Source organism: Rhinopithecus roxellana, chromosome 10, assembly GCF_007565055.1.
Source record: "Rhinopithecus roxellana isolate Shanxi Qingling chromosome 10, ASM756505v1, whole genome shotgun sequence".
In the NCBI taxonomy this organism is placed as follows: Eukaryota; Metazoa; Chordata; class Mammalia; order Primates; family Cercopithecidae; genus Rhinopithecus; species Rhinopithecus roxellana.
The window spans coordinates 35,110,325-35,130,715 of record NC_044558.1 but is presented as its reverse complement, the minus strand read 5'-3'; the positions used below and the strand labels follow the sequence as shown (position 1 = coordinate 35,130,715).

Here is a 20,391-nt window from a genome sequence, read left to right as displayed (position 1 = left end):
TTGATGTATCACCTTTAACTAGAAGCTGTATCACCTTTAACTAGAAGCTTCCTGTGGATAGACTCCATGTCTAGTTTGTTCAGCATTTGAACCTTCAGCTGGGCTGTGACACACAGGAGGTACCAAGGAAATATTTATTGATTGAGATGTCTAGCAGTGGAATGGGCTTCCCAGGAAATGGTGACTTCCAGTTGGTGTAATTGTTTAAGAAAAGGATGTGATGATCAACTGTCAGTGATGTTTCAGAGAGTATGCCTAACACATGAGGCTAGTAATCATGGCTAAAATTTCTTCCAAATCTAAGATTGCATTATTCTATTTATACTTTTTCTTTAGCATTGTTTGCAGTCTAACAACAGTACCACCATAATAAAGGAATTGCATTTTTCAGCACTTGCCACCTTCACCCTTAAATAGGTTCTAGCCATACCAAAATACTTTAGCCTTTAGCATCTTCCTTTCTCCTTAGGCACATTACGTGCTTTTCCTTTTGTTTAGAATGCTATCTTACACTTGTCTGTTTCAGTTTCTGTATACATTTTCCAGAAAGGCTTCCCTGGTCCTCCACAAGAGTACTAATTGTCCCTCACATGATGCCATAGAATTTTGGCTTTGTATTTATCACATGTTATAAATACTACCTGATTGCTAATTCACTAAACTGTAAGCTGCTTGAAAGCTGAATCTGTGTCTTGTCTACTAATCTTTCTCAATCACTTAATACACTGCACGATAGTAAGTATTCAAGGGCATGAATGAAACCATCTTACATAGGTCTATTGTTTTTCAATTGTGTGCATCACAATTTTTGAAAGCATTTTTCTTTTTATAAATGTTTGGCTAACCTGTTACAATGTTTTGTAGTAAAATTTTCTCTTAATGTCAATTTTCCATATCTGCTTAATGCATTAAGCACAATATGTAATATGCAAACGTGTATTCCAAAACAAATATGTGCTTTTTTTCCACACTTAGAATTTAAAGTCTTCAAAGCAAGTTGGTTTTGTTTTGTTTTGTTTTTGAGGAAAATGTTTGGAGGTAAACAGATCAGGCCAAAATCAGCTAGATATCAGCCAATTTTGTCTGGAAAAAAAAAAAACAAAAACAGTTTTTTCTTACTGTGAATGCCACAATTAGTGAAAAAGATGAATCTTGATATTCCAGGCTGTCTGAATTGTGCTGATGAGACAAGTAGTAGAAATGTTTTAACCTTTGGAGAGTTTGGTGATCCCTACTCTCCCTTCACTCCCATTTATTTTGTGGTTTCCCACAAAGGTTCATTTAAAAACTGAAAAAAACTCATCGATTAAGCTGGCCTTAAGAACTTATTTGGCCTTAAGAACTAGCAACATTTCTTTATTCCATTCTGCCCCTGAGGAAAATAAAGGGCTGGCCCTGCACCAAATTTCCAACTCAATAGGTAATGGGGGGAAAAAATTAATTGAATTTGTATCTGTATCGCAGAAAAATCATTTCACCTGGCACAATTAGAAGGTTCCTCAGACCCGTTACTCAGTAATTGGCATTTACCATACAAACTGATGACTCATTAATAACGACATATCATTCAGTGTCAGAAATCAATTAGGGATAACATTTCACTACATTGGTTTAGTGAAAAGCGCTTACTCACGTAGCGCAAGTCCTTCCTTAGTTTGTCAGACATCTATTACCAGCTTTCTTCACTCTGCAGGTCTAGTTTTCCCCTCCTCTCCCCCTCCCCTCCCCACTCTCCCCTCCCTACTATCCTCCTCTTCCTCTTTCCTCCCACCTCCTTTCCACCTCCTCCCTCCTTTGTTTTTCCTCCTCCCCTCCTCCCTCCGGGAGGCGGGACAAGGCTTGCCTGCGTCCCACATAGATTGGCAGGTCACTGGGACGGCCAGCGCGTGCGCACTGGCCTGTCCGCGGCCGGTGGACCATGGAGGCCCCAAGGTCCTTAGCCCGGGAGTGGAGCGCACAATCCCTCCCCCTGGCAGTAGGGGACGTTTTGAAGCTGTGGCTCTGTGAGCTGTGGCTACTGCTACTAGGTTCTAGTTTGAACGCGACATTTTTGCCACACGAAGAGGACGTAGACTTTATCAACGAGTACGTGAACCTCCACAATGAGCTGCGGGGCGACGTCATTCCCCGAGCGTCTAACTTGCGCTTCATGGTGAGGCCTGAAGGCGGTTTCCCGAACCTTCCACGACCGTTGCCACAACGCCTCCCTCGGCCTCCGGAAGTTGGGGCCACTGCTCTGAGGCCAAGGATCGCGGAGAACCGCACTTTTAGCTTGGATTTTAAAGTACACGTGAAGTTTATACAGAGAAAAACTGCGGACACTCAAACACATACTTATTACCATAATATTGCACAGGGCCGGGACTAGGGTGATAGAGGCACTGGCCTGCAGTGCAGATTTTAAGGGGGCGCCAATGCAAGAAAATGATATTTTAATGCAACGGGTTTTTAAAAATTAAAAATCAGTGCAAAAATATCAATTATCAGTGATAAAGAAATGTTAAAAAAATTTAACAAAGACAGGATCCTTGGGTCTGGATAAGGGAAAAGCAAGTGCGACACTCTCAGGGTGGTGCAAATCAAGATGAGAACCTGTTTGTATTTGAAATTTTTAGCTTTTTCCATCACAGATGTCACAGTAGCTTTGCCTTTTAAAAATATTTTTTATCTTGATTATTGGTTTTTATTTTATTATTTTTGGTGCCCATTCCAAATTTGGCTCCTAAGAAAGTATCTCAGTTTCCTCACCCTAGTCTTGACCCTGATTTTGCCTTACCTTACAATGCTGTTCTTGCTTTCCCCCTCTTTTACACCCTATAGTCATTTAACAGCTCATCAACTATTCCCTGGTTGCTATGGAGTTTTCATGACTGTCATTAAAATGACTGAAAATCCAGCAAGTATTACTGTCCTCTTAGGGAATTAGAAGCTTCAAATTTATCTTATATAGCAAGGACTGCTTTCCTAGACATGTCTTTTCTTCCTTCAGCATTAGTTCTTAGCACAAATTTCAGAAATGGGATAAATAAATTAAGGGTACGATATTTTTTATTTATTTAACACATAGCAATTGCTATGCTAAAGGGCTGTGCCAAATTTAGCATATAGCAGCTGTGTATAAATGTTCTGTTTTCACCACATCCTTACTGACTTGGACATGTTCAATTATTTGCTAAATGATAAATTATAAAAATAGTAATTTGTTTTAATGTTAATTTTAAGATACTATTTTGATAGGACATACTTTAGTTCTTTCGTGTTCATTTCCTTTACCTTTTATATTGTCAGCATTTCTGTGTCAGATTATATGCTTTCTTGTAGAAATATGCTAGCACTTGGTTCTGTCTACGGAAGATACTTTTTTCTAAGCCAATTATTTATCTTTTGAATTCAATTATAGAGTTTGGGAATATCTGGGAGTTTCAGCTAATTTTCCATTTTTTTGTGACTAATTCTGTTTCTTCCCAATTTGAAGATTATTCTTATTCCTGAAAATTAATAAACACATAATACTTTTAATACAACTTTTCATAGGTTTTCTATCTCATCTCTAAAAATTATATAATATTTCAAACATAAGGTGTATAAAATAATATACCTGTATACCCACAATCAATATTTTTAAATATAGACATTTTTAAAGGAATAGTATTTGATGTATAGGTTAAAGTCCCACCCTAAATGTTTACCCTTTTCTTCTTTCTTAAAGTTAATGTATATTTTTCCCATGTATTTTATTAGGACATAAATATTAACTGTAAATAGTATAGTCTATCGTAATAATATGGCCTATTTAAAACGTTTCTTTAGCAAATTTGGACATCGTTTTATTTTAATTCTTTTATTGGCTATTTTTAGTATTTTAATATATGTATTTATAAATTCCAAAAGTTAGTATTTGTAAACTCCATCCAAATATTAATAAAATCTTATTAATTAACACAAATTCTTATTAATCTTATTAATTAACACAAATTCTGAATACTTTCCATCCTTATTCATGCTGTTGTCGTGTAGTGCTTTTGTTCTACCTTGCTTTTAAATACTAAAATAATTGTTGTTTTTAAAAAATTGTATTACAATATACAGGACATAACATTTACCATTTCAACCATTTTTAAGTGTATATAGTTCAGTGGCATTAAGTACATTCGCATTGTTGTGCGCTTGTTACCACCACCCATCTCCAAAATTTTTTCACCTTCCTGAACTGAGACACGATACCCATCAAATAATTACTTTATTCTCATTTCCCCTCCTCCCAGGCCTCTATCACCATTCTACTTTCTATCCCTATTAATTTTACTTCTTAAGGTACCAAATATAAGTGGAATTGTACAATATGTGTCTTTGTTACTAGCTTATTTCATTTGGTAAAATGTCTATAAAGTTCACCCATGTTGTGGCATGTGTCAGGATTTCCTGTCTTTTTACAGCTGAATAATATTCTACTGTGTGTATATACCATATTTTGTTTATCAATTCACCTGTCAGTGGATATTTAGATTGCTTCCATTATTTGGCTATTGTGAATAATACTGCTATAGACATGGGTGTACATTTATCTGCTACAGTTCCTGCTTTTGCTGTTTCTGGGTATATACCCAGAACTGGAATTGCTGTATCATATGATAATTCTATGTTCAATTTTTCAAAGAACCGCCATTCTGTTTTCCATAATGGCTGCCACCATTTTACATTCCCACCAAGAATGTTCAATGGTTCACTTTCTCCACATCCTTGATAACACTTGTTATTTTCTGTTTTATTTTCGTTACTCCTCTTTTTTTCCTAATGATAACCATCTAGCAGATATGAAGTGATACCTCACTGTATTTTTTATCTGCATTTCCCTAATGATTACTGATATTGAGTGTCTTTTTATTTGCTCCTTGACCAAGTTTTTCTCTTCTTTTAAAAGCTATTCAAGTCCTTTGCACACTTTATGGCCAACTTTTTAGATTTTTTGTTGTCGAGTTATAGGAATTTTCATAGATTCTGGTTATTAATTTTTTTCAGATATATGATTTGAAAGTATTTTCTCCCATTTTGTAAGTTGCCTTTTCACTCTATCAATAATATCCTTTGATGAACAAAAGTTTTTAACGTCAATGAAGTATAATTTATCATTTTTTGTTGTTTGTATTTTTTGTATTGTATCCAAGAAATCATTGCCAAATTCAGTGTCATGAAGCTTTTCCCCTGTGCTTTTTAAAGGTTTTATAGTTTTAGGTCTTTGAGTTAAGTTTTGTATATTGTATAAGGTAAGGGTCCAGCATATTCTTTTGCATGTGGATATCCATTTTTCCTAACTTCATTTGCTGGAAAGATTGTTATTTTCCCCATAAAATGGTCTTGCCACCCTTGCACCCTTGTTAAAAATCATTTGACCATATATGCTGGTGTTTATTTTGGGGCCCTCTATTCCTTTCTATTAGTCTAATATGTCTGTATGCTATTAATAGTTCCACAACAATTACTGTAGAATACTGGTAAGTTTTGAAATTAGGAAGTGTGCATTCTCCAACTTTTTTCATCTTCTTCAAGATTATTTTGGCCATTCAGGGTCCTTTGAGATTTTTTATGAATTTTGGGATGTATTTTTGTATTTTTGCAAAAAAATGCATTATTGGGATTTTGATATGGGTTTCATTGATTTGTAACATTTTGGATAGAATGGCTATCTTAACAATATAAAGTATTCCAGTACATTAACTACAGGATGTCTTTTCACTTTCTAGTATCCACCTTAATTTCTTTCAGTAGTATTTTGTTGTTTTTAGCATATATGTTTTTCCCTCTTTGGCTAAGTTTATTCCTAAATATTTTATTCTTTCTGATGCTATTGTGATGGAGTGGTTTACCTAATTCCCTTTCATATTGTTTGTTATTAACATATTGAAAAGCAACTAATTTTTGTATGTTGATTTTGTAACCTGCTACTTTTCTGAATTTATTTATTGGTTCTATTTTGTGTGTGGAATCTTTAGGGTTGTCTACATATAAGATGATGGTGTGGCTGTTTTTCTTTGTTTTGTTAATGTATTCTGTCACAATGACTAATTTTTATATATCAAACCATTCCTGCACCAAGGAGTAAATTCCACTGGGTTATCATGTATAATTCTTTCAATGTGCTGTTAAATTCGGCTCTTTTTAATGTGCTGTTAAATTCAGCTTTTTGTTTTTGTTGAAGATTTTTAAATTAATATTCATAAAAGATATTGGCCTATAGTTTTCTTATGGTATCTTTTTCTGGCTTTTGTATCAGGGTGATGCTGGCTTCATAGAATGAGTTAGTAAATGTTCCCCCCTCTTCATTTTTGGGGAAGAGTTTGAGAATTGATGTTAATTCTTTAAATATGTGTCTTGAACTCCTATTAGAATTCACCAATGACTCCATCTGGTTCTGGGCTTTTCTTTGTTGGGAGATTTGTATTACTGATTTGTATTATTATTTTATAAATGTATTATTATTTTAATAATTTTATTATTTTTATTCAATCTTTTTACTAGCTATAGGTCTGTTTAGATTTTCTGTTTCTTCGTTACTACCTTTTGGTAGGTTGTATGTTTCCAAGAATAAGTCTTCTGTCTTTATTTCTTACTCAGTCTTGCTAAACGTGTATCATTTTTGCTGATCTTTTTGAAGAACCAGCTCATAGTTCTGCTGATTTTCTCTGTTGTTTTTCTGTTCTCTATTTTATTTATCTCTGCTTCAATCTTTATTATTTCCTTCCTCTAGTAACTTTGGGTTTCATTCAGTTTTCCTTTTCTACTTACCTATGGTATACAGTTAGGCTGTCGATTTGGAGTCTTTCATCTTTTTTTTTTTTTTTGAGGCAGAGTCTCACTCTGTCGCTGGGGCTGGAGTGCAGTGGCCGGATCTCAGCTCACTGCAAGCTCCGCCTCCCGGGTTTACGCCCTTCTCCTGCCTCAGCCTCCCGAGTAGCTGGGACTACAGGCGCCCGCCACTTCGCCCGGCTAGTTTTTTTGTATTTTTAGTAGAGACGGGGTTTCACCGTGTTAGCCAGGATGGTCTCGATCTCCTGACCTCGTGATCCACCCGTCTCGGCCTCCCAAAGTGCTGGGATTACAGGCTTGAGCCACCGCGCCCGGCCAAACATACATTCATCTTTTTTAAAAAATGTAAGCTCTTACACTCTTACATTTTCCTCTTAGTGCTGTTTTTTGTACATTCCATATGTTTGAATAGTTGTGTTTTCATTTTCATTTTTCCCAAGGTATTTTCTTTTGTGATTTATTTTTTGATTCATTGCTTAAGAATGTGTTGTTTAGCATTATTATTTCATTTTTTAAAAAAATTTTTTTTTGAGACAGGATCTCATTCTGCTGCCCAGGCTGGAGTGCAGTGGTGTGATCTCAGCTCATGGCAGCCTTTACCCTTGGGGCTCAAGTGATCCTCCCATCTCAACCTCCTAAGTAGCTGGGACTACAGGTGCTTACCACCATGCCCAGCTGATTTTTGTATTTTTTGTAGAGGCAGGGTTTTGCCATGTTGCCCAGGCTCGCACCTGGCCCATTATAATTATTTATGCTAGCTAACCATTACTTCTTGTATTGCATTACCGCTTTCTGGAATCAGTTTCCTTGTGCCTAAAATACGTCTTTTAATAGCTCATTCAGCAAGGGAGTGTGAATAGTAAACTTAATATTTCTATATGTAAAATAATCTTTACTTCACACTCTTGAATGATATTGTTCTCTGTCAGCACTGTCTTCTGTCTCCCACTGTTGCTTTTGAGGTATCTTTTGTTAGCTGAACTCAGAAGTTCCCACAGTATGGTTCCTATACCAGCAACAACAGAATCAGAATCACCTATGAACTTGTTAGAAATTAAAGTTCTTAGGACCTATCCCAGACTTACTGATCAGAAATCCTGGTTTTGAAACCCAGTAATCTGTATTTTAATAAGTCCTCCAGATGATTCTGAAGTGTACTAAAGTTTGAGATCCACTAGTCTTTTGATCTTTTAAAGATGATTTCTTTTCTCTCCAGCTACTTTAAATATTTTATATTTGCTGTTCTGTAGTTTTACCCCATACTGGTACTAAGCATGCATTTATTTTTATTTATTTTGTTCAGAACTTTTCTTCTTGAATCTCTGTATCCATGTCCATTGTTAAGACTAAAATTCTTCAGCATTATTTCATAGAATGTTGCCCCTTCCCCATGCTCTCTAGTCTCCTTGTCTTGAACTCCTATTAGTTGTATATCTGACTTTTTCATTTCTTTTCTCCACAGCTCTCCATTTTCTCTCTATAGTCCATCTCTTTTTCTGTTTTCCTTCTGAGTCATTGCTGTAGAACTGCTGTTCAGTCACTAGTTTTCTCTTCAGATTTGTGTGATATATTTAACTGGCCAATTGATTTTTTAAAATTTCTAGACTATTTTATAAAATTTGCTCATATTCCCCCACTGTTCTGTTTTCTCTTGTGATTTCTGTTTTTACACTCACTTATTTAATCATTTTAAACATAAATTATTTTATATTTTCATAAAATATTTTTAGTGTTTTATTATTTTAGTTTCTTTGGGTGCCATTTCTCATTTTAGCTATTGAGCCTCTGCCATGTTTATAATTTTCTATCCTATGCTCATTTTCAGCAGAGATTATGTGTGTGTGTGAAAGAGTTCCATGTTGTCCAAATAGTGGAAAAATAAATATTGCTACAGACTAGTTTTTATTAGCTTTTGCCTTACTCCCATGTTACAGTCAGTTTTATATTTATAATGGTTTTTTTTTTTTTTTTTTTTTTTTTTTTTTTTTTGAGACGGAGTCTCGCTCTGTCACCCAGGCTGGAGTGCAGTGGCCAGATCTCAGCTCACTGCAAGCTCCGCCTCCCGGGTTCACGCCATTCTCCTGCCTCAGCCTCCCGAGTAGCTGGGACTACAGGCGCCGTCACCTCACCCGGCTAGTTTTTTGTATTTTTAGTAGAGACGGGGTTTCACCGTGTTAGCCAGGATGGTCTCGATCTCCTGACCTCGTGATCCGCCCGTCTCGGCCTCCCAAAGTGCTGGGATTACAGGCTTGAGCCACCGCGCCCGGCCTTATAATTGTTTTTATATTTATAATGTGTTAAGTTCTAATGTTTATAATTTGTTTGGGTATTGTCAGCATATATAGGCAATTTAAGTATAGTGTCCACCTGTATGCATAGTATAGATCTAGAACTGATTTCTCACATGACATGACTTTTTTCCATCTGACTTTCTGTTACTTCCTCAGACTTCTGGGAAGGATTTGCTGGTCTGCTTCATTTAGGAAGAAGTCAGCATCCTAATTTTTCCACAAATACTTCAATCCCAGAACTTGTCTTAGGTGGCTTTATGGCTACATCTTCTCTTCCTATATTGGTGGTATTTATATCTGATCTGATATTTCCTTTCCTTAGATTAGGCACATGAGTTTACCACTTTGACTTTTAACTTTTCTCTTCATTTCTGGCACCTGAGTATTACCTTTCTTTCCTTTGAGCTCAGCTGTGGATTTAAAAAAAAAAAAAAAAAAATGGCCGGGCACATTGACTCATGCCTGTAATCCCAGCACTTTGGGAGGCCAAGGCGGGCGGATCACTTGAGGTCAGGAGTTCTGATCAGCCTGGCCAATGTGGTGAAACCATGTCCCTACTAAAAATACAAAAATGACCAAGCGTTGTTGCACGCGCCTGTAATCTCAGCTACTTGGAAGGCTGAGGCAGGAGAATCGCTTGAACCCGGGAGGCGGAGGTTGCAGTGAGCTGAGATCACACCGCTGTACTCCAGCCTGGGCAATATTGAGACTCCGTCTCAAAAAAGAAAAGCCTTTATCATACAAGGATTGAACTATATGAATTGCTCTTCAACCATTTTTGACCTAGAAAACACAAGCAATTTCATAGGATTCAAACTAAACATTTTATTCACCATTTTTATAGGTTTGTAATATTAGAAGATTGTGTCTTAGCTTCGTCCTCTTTTTGGTTTAACTTTCTTACATTCTTGGATGCTACAGGCACAGAATCCCTCCCTTCTTTTTCTTGGCTCTTCTGGGGCTGAGGGATTCCTAATTCTAACCTGACATTGTAGTACTAGAAGGTTCAAGACTTAGACTCCCCTCATGTACCAGATAATGGGCTGTAGTTTTATATGTAATATCAGTTTTTAATTTAATATTACAAATAAATCTTCCTCCTTTTTTTAAAAAAGAAAAAACAGTACAGTCAATGTTAACATTTTTTAACAGCCACTTCAGTCATGTTCCCTTTCTCCATCCCCAGAGACAGTGACCTTTATGAGTTTGATATGAGTCATTCTAATACATTTTTTAAGGTTTCGAATATGTATGTGATGATCTAGACCAAAAACATAATGTTTGGAGGTTTCTGTCTTATATTTCTATAAGTGGCATTATGTAGAATTTATCATGTTACTTGGTTTTTCATTCAAAACTAGACATTTGAGATTTATTCATAGATATAAATCTAGTTAATTCAGTTTTATGTGCTATGATATTTATCCCTTAAATATACTACATTTTTTACCTGTTCCTTTATTGATGGACTTTTAGATTGTTTTAAAAATAAATAAATAAGCATAGCCAGGATATTTTGAAAAATGAGGGTTATTGAACATATTAGATTTTATAGCATATGATAAAGCCTCAATAAGTAAAATAGTATAGTACTAGTATGTTAAAAGAGATACCATTGGAAAGATGTAGAGTTCAGAAATAACCCAAATATGTAAGGGAATTTAGTATATGACAAAAGTAGCATCTCAAATCTGTGAGCTATAGATAGGCTTTTAAATTGGTGTTGATAGATCTGGGTAGTCATTTGAGAAAGGTAATTTGCTTCATCCGTACATCAATATAAACTCCAACTAAGTCAACAATTCCCCACAGACAAGACAACAAAAGTATTGTTGAACTTTGGAGTTTTACTAGCCTGATAGGTAAGATATGATCTCTGATTTTTATGTCTCTGATTATAAGCAAAGCTATGCATCCTTTCATGTGAATAAGGATCTGTTAGTATCCTTTAATGATTTTTTTTTGTCAGTTTTTTTACTTTTTTTCTCCCATTATTTATTAGGGAAATGAGCCATTCATCTGTGATATGAGTTGTAATTATTTTCCCAGTTTGTCAGGTTTTTTAAATCTATTTATGTATTTTTTGCTATTCAGACTTTTTAACATTTTTGTGTAGCTGACTAATCAGTTTTTAAAAATTGCTTCTGGATTTTGTGTCAAAGTCAAAGACCATGCCTACTCCATGTACTACTGGTGTGCAAGCAAAATGATACAGTCCTTGTAGAGAAGTATCTGACAATACCTACTACATTACAGATGTATTTACTCTTTGGCTCTCTGATGCCATTTCTGGTATCCATCCTAAGGACCTACCACACAAGAAGGAAATGGTATCCCTATACGGTTATTCATTGTACCATCATTTAATATTAACATATTATTGCAAAAATACTCTTATTTCCAGCACTGAGGGTTAACTAAAGTAAATGTGGTTCATCCACATAAAAGAATACCATACACCTGTGGGGGGAAAAAAAGAATGAGAAAGCTTTTTTTTTTTTGGAGAGAGTCTCGCTCTGTCGCTCAGGCTGGAGTGCAGTGGCGCGATCTCAGCTCACTGCAACCTCCGCCTCCTGGGTTCACGCCATTCTCCTGCCTCAGCCTCTGGAGTAGCTGGGACTACAGGCGCCCGCCACCACACCCAGCTAATTTTTTTTGTATTTTTTTAGTAGAGATGGGGTTTCACCGTGTTAGCCAGGATGGTCTCAATCTCCTGACTTCGTGATCCACCTGCCTCAGCCTCCCAAAGTGCTGGGATTACAGGCGTGAGCCACCACGCCAGACAGAGAACGTTCTTTACACTAACAAGACAATGTCTCATGGATCTTGGAAAAGCAAGGTACATTATGATACGTTTTATATAAGAAAATTACAAATAATGTATATTTGAATAAAAAATAATGGACAGATCCACAGGAATTGATTAGTTACATATAGAAGCCTTAGGGGAAATAGGATGGTGGAGAGCAAGACAACATGACTTCTCAATGATTTTATGTGGTTTTGTTTTTATAAAGTATTAGATATCTGTTCAAAAAATAATTTATTTTTAAAACAAAATGTTCGTTAATGCATGTTGATAATTTCACTGGGGATTATAAGTGATAAAGCATTCATGAAACAAAAAATATATACAGCAAAAAAAATGTAATTGCAACTAAAAAAATTTAAAACAATATCCTCAGTAAAATAACGTATTTAGTGTATTAGGGCTAGCATTCCTGAAGTCTGATCTTTGTGTATGATGGGATGAAATGGGCAAACGAAACATCAAAATGGAAGTGAGCATAATTATATATATATATGTATATATATATTTGTCTTTTTGTTATTTAATAATCATATGTAATTTTAAATATGATAATTGAAGTTAAAGGTAGTTAAGATAATCATAAAGATTATCATAATGATTTGATGTTGGTGGCTAGCAGATGGGAAAAGTTAGTTGAACTTCCACATTTACAAAAGAGAAGTGAGCAATAAAAAGAAACTTTATCAAGCCCGCAATATAAAGAGAGAAAAATAGGAAATGACTTTTAAAGACTGTAAACATAAAATAATATTTTAAAATAAACTAAATATATGTTATGATAAATATGAGTGAATTTAATTTCCTTATCAATAATTTGCAAAAATATATACCTGAAACAATTGAAAATAAAAAGATGAATAAAAATATATTATGAAACTTCCAATTTAAAAAAGAGAAACAATATTATAAAATAATATAGAAATGAAGACTAAAGATAAAAAGAAATACTATGTATTGGGGGAAAAAAGGTGTAATCCATGAAGATAAAATAAAAGCCTTTGCACTGGCCAAAATAGAAAATATATCAAGTAAAATTTCCTAAAAATACAAAGAAATATTTTTTAAAACAAGATAATTGGCCGGGCGCGGTGGCTCAAGCCTGTAATCCCAGCACTTTGGGAGGCCAAGGCGGGCGGATCACAAGGTCAGGAGATCGAGACCATCCTGGCTAACACGGTGAAACCCCGTCTCTACTAAAAAAATACAAAAACAAAAAAACTAGCCGGGCGAGGTGGCGGGCGCCTGTAGTCCCAGCTACTCGGGAGGCTGAGGCAGGAGAATGGCGTGAACCCGGGAGGCGGAGCTTGCAGTGAGCTGAGAAACAACAACAACAAGATAATTATAGGATATTTTCTATACTACTTTTAAAATCTTATAAAATAGATTTGAAAAGTAAGTTATATATAACAATGAATAAAATTGGACAAAATCAATAATTGTATATTCTGTCAATAAGGGATTCTAATATCCATGAAAAACATCTTTGTTTTATGCTCATAAGGAAAAGCTTAAGTAGAAATTTTACAGGTCAAATTTCTGACTACAATTTAATAAAACTAGAAAGAACAAAAGGTGTTGGTTGATAGACTCTTAACTACTTAGGACTTAAGGAACATTCTTCAAATTATCTTCAGATCAAGAACAAAAAACAAAATTTCCCCAAAATGTGGGCACAATATCAAAACACATGGCATAAATAAAAGGCAATTTACTGTGAATGTCATTTCACATAAACTGACTGACAATAAGTGATCTAAAAAATTCAAAGAAAAGAAACAAAGACTGAGAGAATAGCTGTATAGGTAAAATTAATGAAAAATAACTTTTTCTAGTAAAACAGCTTTCTTATTTGCAAGAACTAGAAAAAAAATAGACACATTCCTGATAAGTCTCAGGGGATAAAAAGAAAACAAATTATTTTAGTAGTGAGAAAAAGAATTATAACCACAGATAGAGATGAGATTACAAGAAGTGTAAGACAATATTATGTCCAACCATGTTAATATTAGGTATCTAGATGAAATCAAGTGTTTTTCTAGCAAAATGTAAGTTGCAAAGCAAATCCAGAAAGAGAAAACCCTAACAGCAGTGCTTTAGAAGACAATAGCAAGATGTTGAAGATCTGTTCTTTAAATAGGCCTCAATCCTAGGTAACAATAAAGTTAATTCTGAATAATCTTCAAAGAACAGATATTTCCAGTGATATTAATGTGTTTCTGTGTGTTTAAAAAATGGAAGATTCAATTCATTTTAGAAATCTAGAGTAACTTAAATCTCCAAATGTGATAAACGTAACAAGGAGAAAAAGGGAGAAAATGTAGGCCTATTTCATTTATCAATATATATTGGAAAGTAAATAGTAATATTCTTTTTTTTTTTTTTTTTTCTTTGAGACGGAGTCTTGCTCTGCTGCCCAGGCTGGAGTGCAGTGGCCGGATCTCAGCTCACTGCAAGCTCCACCTCCTGGGTTCACGCCATTCTCCTGTCTCAGCCTCCCGAGTAGCTGGGACTACAGGCGCCCGCCTCATCGCCCGGCTAGTTTTTTGTATTTTTTAGTAGAGACGGGGTTTCACCGTATTAGCCAGGATGGTCTCGATCTCCTGACCTTGTGATCCGCCCATCTCGGCCTCCCAGAGTGCTGGGATTACAGGCTTGAGCCACCGCGCCCGGCCAGAATAATAATATTCTTTAGTCTCTTAATAATGTTTTCCTTTACTCTTCCTTAGTCACATTGTGTACAACTCATTACTTAAATTTGTTCAGTTTCCAAAATCAGTGTTATGTATATTTTGACGAAGACTCTGAGCCTTCTTCTTGAATAGACCTTGACCTTGGGCCCTGTCCTAAAGCTTACATTGCCCGGTTTTATCAAAAATCACAGCTAGCCCAGTTTATACAGCATCTGTTGCCCTTGATGTCTAATCACTCTGGCCTGCCTTCAGCAAGAATCTTTGTAGTCAGTTTAGCAAGAATCCCCCTACCCTTGATGTCTCCTTTTAGTAATTTTCCATGCACTGACCTCCTCACTCTGTTCCATGGGTATAAAATCCCCACTTATCCCTGCTGTATTTGGAATTGAGCCCATTCTCTCTTCTCTAACCTGATAGTCTTACCACCTACCACAAAAGCCCTAAATAAAGTCCTCCTCTGTGTTAACAAGTGTCATGAACAATTTTTCCTTTAACAGTTATGGTACTGCTGTGACTGATAGTAGCAGATTCATCATTGGATCTCCAAACCTCTCACCCAGGACCCCAAGTGCACACCTTTGAAGACTTTGTCTTCACTCCTGAATGACTGATTAGGGATCCATTGGTGAGTCTGACTCATGAGCCACTGCTCCAGATGATAGTCTGTTGAAGCATGGTGAGGATAGATTTTTGATTTTTAAGCTTCTGTATACTCTCAAGCTGAATTTGAGTTTTAGGCTTCTTTGTCTGAGAGGCCCCTTCTAGGCTTGAAATTTATTTCCTATTCTTTCTTTCAAGTGGGGATTCACTTCTCAATCCTGGACTGAAAGTCTTTCTTCCTGACCCTTTGTTTTGTGGGGAGATTCATTTCCTGAGTCCTAGGCTGGACATTTGTCTTGGCTTCTTATGAGGTCTCCTTGTGGTCCCCATTTGATTCTGCTTCTTTCCTGGGAGCTTCTCAGTTTACTAACCCCTGTCCCGTTTTTGAGCCCCTGGTAACTCTATATTCCACCAACGCTGTCTGCTTCCTTTTTTGTTGGTGTGAATTTAAGGATAATTTGGAACTTCAGTGGCCTCTTTGGGAAACTTCAAATCTCTGCAAACTGGCTCCTCTAAGACCCCTCCTTTCCCATCATCTCTGCTCCTCCTTCCTCCTTGTACCACCTTTGATCTTCCCTTCAGTTCCCTTGATATGTCCACCTTCAACCCCCTACCTCCTTCATCCTTCTGTTCACACCAGCCTCTAGAGTCACTAGAACTTTAGATCCCCTGCCCCCATTAGAGGCTTTCAAGAAACTCAGGAACCCTCAGAAGCAACTACCTGAGACTAAAAAGGAAAAATAAATTGGAAACAGACTAGATATTTGATCCACCCAGATAGGCTTTGGAAGCATCTAAACAACTATTTGGTGTTCCCATAGTCTTTCACCTAAAAAGTAGTTCACAGTCTCCATGAGATTGCATATCAAGACAAAGAAAGCCTTAAACACTTTTCCACAAATAATGGTAAAAAGCATTAGACCTCATATTGAGCAGATCACCTTAACTTGTTACCTCTGTCAAAAACATAATTCCAAGTATTTTATGTAAATCAATGCGTTTTCTGTTATTGTGTTTCAGTTGACTTGTGGCTAAAATTTTAGAATGAACCTATAAGATCTCTATATATGTCTCTGTGTGTGTGTATACGTATGTATGTTATGTATATGTGATACTTTCTTACCTTCAGATCATATTACAAATTTAATTTATAAAATCTCTTAAAGGAGTTCTATTAAAATTGCCTTAGAGCTAAATAAGGCTTATATAAATTAAACGTTTCTCAAACTCTCAGAAAAATACAAACTAATCCACATTCTTTTCAGATTCACTTGACTTGGGTGAATCTTTGCCAAATAAGACTAGTTTAGTAATGTTGGTTTAATAAAACACAGCTATATCTTCTGAGTTATCAGAATTAATTATCATACAAGCATATATTTTTATTCTACTTGGGTTTACTAAGTCAAACTTGTGATAGCTACAAGATATTTAAGATGATAAAAATTATAAATTCAGCCTAAGAACACATGTACAAATAAAGATGCAGTAAAAATGAATTTCTTGATATCTATTACTTCATATGTATCAAATGAAGCAATAAAACAACAACAATTGTGCATTTAACCGTTTTTAGTTTTTTTGCTGTTGTTATTCTTTTATATTTATGTAATATGTATGTGCCATAAGAATAGTTAATAAGGAAATAACCTGAGATGCTAGGTAGCTTTGTTTAGTGTTATGTCTTACTAAAAGATAGTTTCCAAAATCTTTTTCGTAACTGATAAAGTTATGTTAGATTAAATTAATAGGTACTCATTGATAATTTCTAAGTGAGATAAACTGCTGAAACATTCATTTTTAAGCATAAGTTTAAGCTTGCACACTTTTTAGTTTTTAATACTATGAAGTAGCAAATACCTATAAAAGCTGGTGAGATGGTATATTCATAAAATTTGCTAATTTACTATAGAATGCTGGCATATGACAAATAATTCACAGTTATTTACTCTCTAGTTTTTCTCTGTGAAATCAAGGGTACTAATGTATAGAAACACTTTGTATGAAAAGTTTACAAGGAATGTAGGATGTGTTTTTGTCAAGAGAAGGAGAAAGTAATTTTGTCTTAAAATAAAATGACTGATCAGGATGAGAAAGAAGAAAATTTAGGACAATATATGTGGCAGACTGCCACAGTTACTACTTGAGACCATCACTACAACAGTTACTACTGTTACTACTTGAGACCATCATTACAAGACTGAACAAAGGAGGACGAATGCAGAAACGAAAACTTAAAAGAAACTGTTTTAAAGGAAGGGTAACACGAGGAGGAAGAAGAGGGCTCCCTGCCTCTAGTGAGCAACCTCAGCACCCTGAGCTTCCACAGCCCTTCATATTTGTTGCGTGGAATGAGCAGGGAGGAGGAGGTAACAATTGGCCAGCTGCATAATTGATCACAGATTCGTATTATTATTAATAGGCTTCAGATGTAACTAATCACAAAAATCACTTGTGCCTGGTCATGACTGCCCTCAGCATTCCTTCTGGGCAGCAGACACAGTTTGTCAGTTTGCCAACAACCCACTTTCATGAGAACAGTTTGCAGTTTACTCATACAGCCTCCAGTGGTATACTGAGTTGATCATGACCCTTACTCTTTCAGCCTTCAACAAATATAGAAATATGGATATAGAAAGTTTGAAAAGGCTTGTGAAAAGAAAATTTTATGTTGCACGGTCAAAGCTGGCTAAGACCAGATGGTTGTATTTATAATGGCTTTTTAGAAAACCTTAAATGACATTTAAAATTAAAAGTACAGTGATGTAAAACTAGAATTTGATTTTTTCTCTGTAAAAATGACAACATTTACTTGGGTTACTGGTCTGCTCTTAATAAGAAATTGTCAAAAGTTGTGGGATTTTTTTGCTTTTCAAGTAATCAACTTAGAATAAAAAGATTGTGTATCTTAAAATAATTTCCTGTGCTTTATATCAACTTGATTATTTTTCTGATTATTTAAGAAAACCAAGTATTCTCACTTTTAAAAGAGCTAAGGTCTTTAAAAAAAAATTATGTTACCCCCATAGTTACTTTTGAAATCTTTTGTCATATTGGTTAAATAGATTGCTTAAGTATTGTTTCATAGCTGTCTAAGATCTTATTTAGTCAAGTGTTCAAACCTTTTGAGATTTTTTATGACATTGCTTTTCCAAGATCAAATTCTAAATGAAATCTTAATTTTGAGCTGAACTTGAAATTTCCCAGAACCCTAGACTATCTCAAAGAATTTTTCCCTTTACTTTTTTTAAAAAAAAAAAAAAAGTTAAAACTAATTAGATTTATTTAATAGGTTAAATTGCATGAAGTGCATTGTCAAATAAGAAGAGAGGTGTTGGGCATGGTGGCTCACACCTGTAATACCAACACTTTGGGAGGCTGAGGTGGGAGGATCACTTGAGTCCAGGAGTTTGTGACCAGATTTGGCAATATGGTAAGACCCTGTCTCTACAAAAAAATAAAAGAATTAGCTGGGTGCGGTGGTGCACACCTGTAATCCCAGCTACTATGGAGGCTAACAAAGGAGGATCAGTTGAGCCCAGGAGTTTGAGACTGCAGTGAACCACAATCACACCACTGCATTCTAGCCTGGGCAACAGAGCAAGTCCCTATCTCAAAAAGAAAGAGAAAGAGAGACAGATACAAATACAAGAGGGGCCTAACAAAGACTCTTTACTTAACCAAACTTTATTCAGACTTTCCTGAGCCCTCTACTTAACCAAACTTTAGTCAGACTTTCCTGAGCCCTCTCTGACTAGACCTGGGATTTAGGCCCTGTCCTATGGCCTGCATCACCCAGTTTTCACAAAAGTCCCACCTTGCCCAGTTTAAGGAAAGTCTCCCACCATCGATATCTGATTACTCTGAATATCTGATCAAAATCTTCATCCCCCAACCTTGAGATCTACCTGGCCTGACCTGGCTACACTGGCCTGTCTTCAGCAAGAATCCTTTAGATCAGTGTAGCAAGAATCCCCTCAAACTTGATGTCTCCTCAATAATTTTTTATTCATTGACCCCCTCATCCCGCTCCATGGCTATAAATCCCCACTTATCCTTCCTGTGTTTGGAGTTGAGCCTCAGGTGTCTCCCCTGTTGCAAGTCTTCCAAAGCCTTCATTACTGTGTTAACAAGTGTCATGAATATTTTTTACTTCAATAATGAAATTTTTCATCTGCAACTTTATATCCTTCAGCTTATTGAGATATTCCCATGTATTGAATGGATGAATAAATAAATTAATGTGTAAAAGCACAAAGCAAAAATTAAAAGAGAATAGAATGCAAAGTTCCTAAATCTTACAAATGGTGTGGAACTAAAAACCAAAATAAAGGGGAGAAAATTAAGAAATAATAGAAGCAGATTTTCTAGAGCTAAGGAAAGACATAAGTTTTTAGATTAAGATAAATGTCAGGGAAAATTGTGAAATACAATATTGTGTGCACTGTTTATCTTACACATAGCAATTATCTTTTCTATAATTGTCTTTGAGCTAGGCAATTTACAATTTTTAAATTGTAGAGAAGTGATTGTAATGTAAGTAATTTTGCTCAGAGAAATGCAAATTCATTGTGTCTGATGAAATGTAATTGACAATTGCCCTGTGGATAAGACCCAGTTTTTACATTTATTTGTGAATGGATTTCAGCACTTCTATACAGCCTATAATCTTGAGAATTCTTTGGATTTTTCTTCAACAAGCTATAATAACTTAGTAGTTCCCTCATTAATTAATCATGTAAAATCATTGGCACATGTATGAGAGTTATGATTATACCTTCCTTTTAAAATTATTTTTTAATGGAGTCCACCAAATGCTAAGCCCAATTAATGAGAAAAGGCCCATAGTTAGACATATTCTAGGGAAATATATTGAAATAAAATCTTAAAATCTTCCTGTTACCTATAAGAGAGTACAAATTAGAGTGTGGATTCAGCTTTTCTAGCTAAACAAAGACTAATGGCTTACAAAAATTTTTTGCCCTCTCAAAGCACATTTATCAACCTTACCTTGACATATTTCATTAAATATCTCATTAACTGCTTCTTGAAACTTTAGCCTCTCTTTTCAATTAGGATTTTTATTCATAGTTGAATAAAAGAATCTGGAGCTATTACAAGTTATTTGCACATAGCTGTGAGAAGTAAAATGCTTATGAACTTGGAGTTGGGAATTAGATTTCATGACTTTAAA

At 35.5% G+C, this 20,391-nt stretch overlaps 2 protein-coding genes across 8 annotated transcripts in view; one reads left to right on the top strand and one right to left on the bottom strand.

Annotated features, from left to right (window-relative positions):
- Nucleotides 1-1,718, bottom strand: part of CAPS2 (calcyphosine 2) — a 123,701-nt gene extending 121,983 nt beyond the window's left edge. For 5 of the 7 annotated variants that reach the window (XM_030939113.1, XM_030939116.1, XM_030939112.1 and 2 more), the window contains exon 1: nt 1,634-1,697. Coding sequence is in view for 1 of the 7 variants with exons in the window: in XM_030939114.1 (XP_030794974.1) it covers nt 1,634-1,666 (33 nt within the window). In the remaining 6 variants the exon portion in view is untranslated. Of the gene's footprint in view, nt 1-1,119; nt 1,180-1,633 lie in introns of all 7 variants that reach the window. The other 2 variants (XM_030939118.1, XM_030939111.1) reach the window with 2 other exon arrangements.
- A 159-nt stretch (nt 1,719-1,877) lies between these two features.
- The window catches only part of GLIPR1L2 (GLIPR1 like 2), a 44,140-nt gene continuing 25,626 nt past the window's right edge, over nt 1,878-20,391 (top strand). The window contains exon 1 of the mRNA XM_010362649.2: nt 1,878-2,152. Coding sequence (XP_010360951.1) covers nt 1,919-2,152 — 234 coding nt within the window. The 5' untranslated portion in view covers nt 1,878-1,918. The remainder of the gene's footprint in view (nt 2,153-20,391) is intronic.